This window comes from Diaphorina citri, unplaced genomic scaffold, assembly GCF_000475195.1.
Source record: "Diaphorina citri unplaced genomic scaffold, Diaci psyllid genome assembly version 1.1 scaffold16328, whole genome shotgun sequence".
Taxonomy (NCBI): domain Eukaryota; kingdom Metazoa; phylum Arthropoda; class Insecta; order Hemiptera; family Psyllidae; genus Diaphorina; species Diaphorina citri.
In genome coordinates, this window is record NW_007393690.1 from 18,296 (window position 1) to 20,290 (window position 1,995).

At 39.7% G+C, this 1,995-nt stretch overlaps 1 protein-coding gene across 1 annotated transcript in view; it reads left to right on the top strand.

The window, feature by feature from the left end:
* LOC113473137 overlaps window positions 1-1,970 on the top strand; it is a gene marked incomplete at its 3' end in the record, with an annotated part of 8,384 nt that extends 6,414 nt beyond the window's left edge. Inside the window, exons 2-3 of the mRNA XM_026832879.1 lie at window positions 1,380-1,534; window positions 1,773-1,970. Coding sequence (XP_026688680.1) covers window positions 1,380-1,534; window positions 1,773-1,970 — 353 coding nt within the window. The remainder of the gene's footprint in view (window positions 1-1,379; window positions 1,535-1,772) is intronic.
* Window positions 1,971-1,995: the final 25 nt, after the last annotated feature.

The following is a 1,995-nucleotide window of genomic DNA, read 5'->3' on the forward strand; positions in this document are numbered from 1 at the left end:
CTATAACCCTTTTTTGGGGATGTTACGATGTCACTCGCGGTTTCAACACTATAAATTATTGTGTTTCTTTGACGTAAATGTAAATGTTAATATGGAGTGAGTAGAGAACAAGTTTGACTGTCGTAACGCACTGCTCTCTGCAGACAGGACGGTAAGACATCCCCTTAAGGAACTTACTCTAGTTTGTGAACTGTGCTCCGTCTATCTCTCCTCCTTGGTCTTGCGAACTGTAGTAGATCGGTAAGGTGGATTGTGTGTTGTGTTGTTTATGTTTAATAAGTTTCTCTCTTGTTCTTTTACAGAAAAATTTGCCTTTTCCTATTGGATTTCAGTGTGGTTTGTGTATCAAAAGAGTTATATGAAATGACCTTTAGTCAAGCAGACAAACGACTCGCGACCGATTCAAGATTATTAACATTGAAAAACAAGTTTTTGAATCGACCTTGTTTGTACAAACTTTATTGAGGAGCTTTTCCCGTTGTTTTTCTAAATTTTGACGACTTTTTTGAGCGACCTTGCTTTACCCTTCACCATCTAGATGGGATTTATGGTGAAATGTTGTACATGCAGTTTGGGACATATTAGCATACACGTCGCCTGTCCGAGGATTGTTGCTCGTTTTGGTTATTTGTTTTTTAGACTTTTTTTCATGGTCTTTACTTCGCGAATCTAACATTGTCCTCGTCATTTTTGGGAGGTTAATTGGCCGTATACATGCGAGCAACTGGAGTTTTAGGTTAGAGATAGTCTGTAATAACTTGTTGTTCGCGAATGCTGGCATGCTTTTTGATTGGGGCGGAGGGTTTATTGTTGAAGACTGATGGAATGTTTCTTTCTAGGTTTTTGATTTTGTGCGTTGTTGACCAATGTAGTTCTCCATTTTTTCTAGTTTAATGATTGACTCTAAGGTCTATTCTTTCTTTTGGAAAATGTAGGTCGATAATCCTAACATCCAATGTTCACCTACCATGCTGGCACCGGTCGCTATGCGCATTTACATGTCATAGCTACTCATTTTCCTCACGAGGCTGAGTGGGCCCCGCAACATCCAGTCATGGAATCAATCATTTGAATGATAGAAATTTCTTGACCCCGCCGGGAATCGAACCCGGGTCTCCCGCGTGCAAGACGAGTGCAGTGACCACTACGCCATGGGAGCTGACGAGTGAGGTATTATAAATACATAACACTTCAGAAGAGGGAAAATTGGGAAAGGAAATTACTGCCAAAGTAAAAAAAAAATCCAGTTGAAGCTTGGAACCCAATGAGTTACATAATTGATTTCCTTTCGACTGTAGGAGATTCATTTTATGCTACTTAGGGCAACTCTATCTACTTTCTCATTATTATATACATCTCACTAATTAATCATATTCCAGGTATATATTGCGCATCACAGACTGCGCATGAGCTGTGTGGATATTCTTAGCAAGTACAGTACCATATGTGCCTTGTATCCTGCCTCCTATATCAATGTACACAGAAGTACAAGCTACAAGCGATGGTGCCAGAGTTTAGTCACTTCTCTGGACAAGTAAGTGAACCAGGTCAATAATATCGGATGTGAGGAATCGAAACAAGTCTATTTAGATTTTAGATCATGCTCTGAGTATTTCAAACATACATTTTGGACAGGTTTTGAATGACAACATTTTGTATATTTGTCTGAAAATTGGTCATCTCTGTGTGTACAGTCTACAGATAGCATGCTGTTGACTTGACTTCTTTATTAAGGCGATTTACTTCATTTTAGACGTTTCAACTGTTCTCAGGTACGCAGAAATCAAGTCGGAATTCTCTTCCCTCTACTCACCTCCCCTACCAGACTCTATGCTATGTCACCAATGTGTTACATTCTCACGGAACCTGCATCGCGTGTTAGAAACCCAACGAGATAAAGAACGAGAGAGAGCTGGTAGTGAACCTATGATACCAAGTGAAGAAATATATCTACGTGACTCGGAACAAGGGTAAGCATATTATACCTACACGTCT